The following is a 3,695-nucleotide window of genomic DNA, read 5'->3' as shown; positions in this document are numbered from 1 at the left end:
TAATGAGCTTAACGTAACTCACAGTTTATTTAGTCAGATATATACATGATTGTTTGGTAATGACTTAATAATATAGAAGGTGACTTATTAGGTAAGTTTATAGAAGAGAGTTTTATGCAGAACAAGTTTTTTCATACTTGTCCCCGCCAATTAGAATAACGTTCATTTCATCTATGAAAAAAAAAATCTTAAACAATAACGTACACAATCTATACCGACAGATTCTACACAGACATATTTATTTATACATAACTTAATAAAAAATTAACCAAACAATCTTTAAATCATTAGAATTTGTTCTAATGGCTACCTATTCGGGTCCTCTTATGGACATCAAATGATGTTTGGCTGTGGACTTTGAGTCCGCATAAGATAACTCATTAAGAGACATAATAACAATCGAAGTTCTTACCTAATAAGTAAGAAAAAAAAATATTTTCCTTTTAAAAATTTAATTATTGTATATTCTTGTGGTCTTTATAATACTAATAAACGTTTGTAGAATATTTTATAATTTTGCAAATCTTGACTTTTCTTTCTTCTCATGAGTATCGTGTTGATATCTTCAGACTTCAAATGTCTATGTCTATCCATTAAACATTCTCAAATAGCTGGCATTCTTGGAAGTCAACTACCAAATTCAGGGGGAAAGAACACGTCTTTAGAGATCGAATGATCAAACGATTTCAACTATATTACCTCATTTGTTCTGTTGATTCATGGGTTGTTATAGTTGCTAAACATCATGACCAAATTCAAGAACTTCTTTCACCAGCTCACCAAACCCTGCAAGTCCAATTGCACAGGTAAAACTTGCGATTTTTAGGTCTTTCTGCAGATGGGTTTTTGATTATATTCGTTTTCATGTGCTAACTTTTCTGGGTTTTGAAATTGGTTTCGTGAGAAGGTACAACGGAAGATTTAGAAAAGGTTCCTGCTCAAGAACAGAAGATTTTCACTTTTCAAGCCCTAGTTTCTGCAACAAACAACTTCGATAATAAGCTTGGTCAAGGGGGTTTTGGCCCTGTTTTCAAGGTTCAATTCTTATCCCCAGAAATCGTCGAAGGGTTTTATTTATCTGTTGAATTCATAATTGAAGATAAGCACTTGATTTTGAAAGCAATTGAATTGGGTTTCTTATTACTGATCCATTTCAAAATTTAATTTCAATGATTGAATGCATGATTACTGTAGAGAATTGATACTTTCACGATGATCAATCTTCTGATAGCTGTAGTGAATTGGCGATTTCTTTGTGATTTGATTTCAAATCTAACTTCAGTGATTTAGAGCATTGAGATTTTCGTGATGATCAGTCTTCCAATTATTGTAATGAATTTAGGGAAAATTGGAAGATGGTAGGGAGATTGCTGTGAAGAAGCTCTCACAGACCTCAAAACAAGGGAAAAGGGAATTCACGAACGAGGCCAAACTATTGGCTTGCATACAGCATCGAAACGTTGTGAGCTTGTTGGGATATTGTGCATTCCCAGAGAAGCTTTTGGTATACGAATATGTCCTTCACGAGAGCCTCGATAAACTTCTATTCAGTATGTTCTCTTCTCCATTATTTGGATCAAAATCAATGCTATTTTTTTGTCATTTTTGGGTTAAACTATGTTGCATTGAATTCGGACCTATTTGTTTCCTGAAAATGTTCTTGATTTTATTGTTTTAGAATCTGAAAAGCGGGATGTACTTGATTGGAAGCGGAGATATTCCATAATTGTTGGCGTTGCACAAGGTTTGCTTTATCTTCATGAAGACTCACACGATCGCATCATCCATAGAGATATAAAGGCCAGCAATATTCTATTGGACAAAAAATGGAGACCCAAGATTGCGGATTTTGGCATGGCCAGGCTCTACCCTGAAGATAAAACTCATGTTAACACCCGTGTAGCCGGTACCAAGTATGTTCTTCACCCAACTTCGTCTTTAGTTTTCTTGATGCCAATAACTTAATCAAGTTGGTGCCTTTTGGGGAACATTTGCATCAAAACAGGCTCTTTAGCACATATATAATAGAGGGTCGTATGTGAATGGTAGACGATTGCACTTTAACAATTTCAAGAATTGAAACCGTCCCACCACCTCCTTGTTTGAAAAAGAACACTACAATTAAGTCGGCTTTATAGGATGTCAAATATGACTAAATATTCTAATAAACTGCTTTACAGGACTTCAGTTTGTGGGTCCAAACAATGAATGTCGTATATAAAAGTGTTATAATAAGTTGATAGAACGTTTTTTGAGTCCTAACAAGTCTTTCAGGACACTTTTGAAATAAAAATGTCTAATTAACTTTTATATATGACACTTCTGAGAACCGTCTTGTGAACACATCTTTTTACAAAGCAAATTTTAAATAATGTTGTATACAAAAAGACTAATATGACGCCCAAAAGTGTGCTATCAACTTATTATAACACCTTTACATAGCATAGGACGCATAATTGTTTGATCCTGTAAACTTAAGTCCTATAAAACAGCCTATCAGGATATTTAAACATATTTGGCGTCCTAAGATTAATGTGGGGATTGTTGTAAAGTTTACTCCCAGACTTCGCTGCTTCATTACATTGTTACAAGGTTTTTGTCAAAAAAAAAAAAAAAAAAAAAGAATTCTTGAAATTTTAGAATGTCGATTTGAGGTTTCCAAGGCATCTCTTGATCGCTAATGATGTTCCTTTTTCNATTTAAACATATTTGGCGTCCTAAGATTAATGTGGGGATTGTTGTAAAGTTTACTCCCAGACTTCGCTGCTTCATTACATTGTTACAAGGTTTTTTTAAAAAAAAAAAAAAAAAAAAAAGAATTCTTGAAATTTTAGAATGTCGATTTGAGGTTTCCAAGGCATCTCTTGATCGCTAATGATGTTCCTTTTTCTTGTAAATACAGTGGATATATGGCACCAGAGTATGTGATGCATGGTAATTTATCAGTGAAGGCGGATGTATATAGTTTTGGCGTAGTGGTTCTAGAGCTCATTAGCGGTCAGAAGAACTCTACATTCAATCTCGATGACTGCCAAAATCTACTCGATTGGGTAAGAATTAGTCCAATCAATCATGTCAATTTGTAAGCTTTCAAAGTCGAGTAGGATAAATTCTTGATTTGAAGCTTAAGCATCAAGATTTTGCAGGCATATAAGCTATATGAGAAGGGCAAAGCTGTCGAAATCATGGATCCATCACTAGCCACTTCAGCTGACCCTGATCAGGTGGCAACGTGTACACAAATCGGATTACTATGCACCCAATCCGACCCCCGGCTACGGCCCACAATGCGTCGGGTTGCGGTGATGCTATCGAAGAAGTCAAGTTTGCTAGACGAACCAACAAAGCCGGGTTACCAGGGTACAGCAGGCAGAAGACCACACAGACACTCCGGTTCATCCTCTTCCACCGGGATTAGCGCCACAAATTCTCATTCTTCTAGGTCCACAACCACCACCACTGCCGTTGCCAGTGCCGCTAGCACGTCGGGTTTTGTGGGTTTGATTTCAAATCCTCATCGTAGTCATCCGAGTTCAAGTTTTGCGAGTTCAGTATCAGATCCTTATGGCAAACGACCCATCGAATGTTAAAGATTGATCAGGAGATTGTTGCATTTTTTTTGTTTGTTTGTACAGAAGTCATTTGAAGTGTACATTTTAGGAAAAAGGGAGATGTGATGATACAAGTTTTGAGTT

The 3,695-nt window shown here is 35.9% G+C and overlaps 1 protein-coding gene across 1 annotated transcript; it reads left to right on the top strand.

Annotated features, from left to right (window-relative positions):
* The first annotated feature begins 655 nt into the window (after nucleotides 1-655).
* LOC112526008 (cysteine-rich receptor-like protein kinase 10) lies at nucleotides 656-3,695 on the top strand. The gene is made up of 6 exons (XM_025136382.1): nucleotides 656-806; nucleotides 908-1,035; nucleotides 1,343-1,550; nucleotides 1,679-1,913; nucleotides 2,903-3,050; nucleotides 3,147-3,695. The coding sequence occupies exons 1-6, from the start codon at nucleotides 746-748 to the stop codon at nucleotides 3,588-3,590; spliced, it is 1,224 nt and encodes a 407-aa protein (XP_024992150.1). The 5' UTR covers nucleotides 656-745; the 3' UTR covers nucleotides 3,591-3,695.

This window comes from Cynara cardunculus (assembly GCF_001531365.2).
Source record: "Cynara cardunculus var. scolymus isolate 2C chromosome LG 13, CcrdV1, whole genome shotgun sequence".
In the NCBI taxonomy this organism is placed as follows: domain Eukaryota; kingdom Viridiplantae; phylum Streptophyta; class Magnoliopsida; order Asterales; family Asteraceae; genus Cynara; species Cynara cardunculus.
Note: the sequence above shows the minus strand (reverse complement) of the source record. Positions and strands in the feature narration are given on the sequence as shown.

Excerpts from the sequence above, each read along its gene's own strand:
- LOC112526008 (XM_025136382.1), top strand. The coding sequence starts at position 746 with ATGACCAAATTCAAGAACTTCTTTCACCAGCTCACCAAACCCTGCAAG. Across the intron at positions 807-907 it reads CTGCAAGTCCAATTGCACAG|GTACAACGGAAGATTTAGAA; the intron begins GTAAAACTTGCG and ends TTTCGTGAGAAG. Across the intron at positions 1,914-2,902 it reads ACCCGTGTAGCCGGTACCAA|TGGATATATGGCACCAGAGT; the intron begins GTATGTTCTTCA and ends TTGTAAATACAG.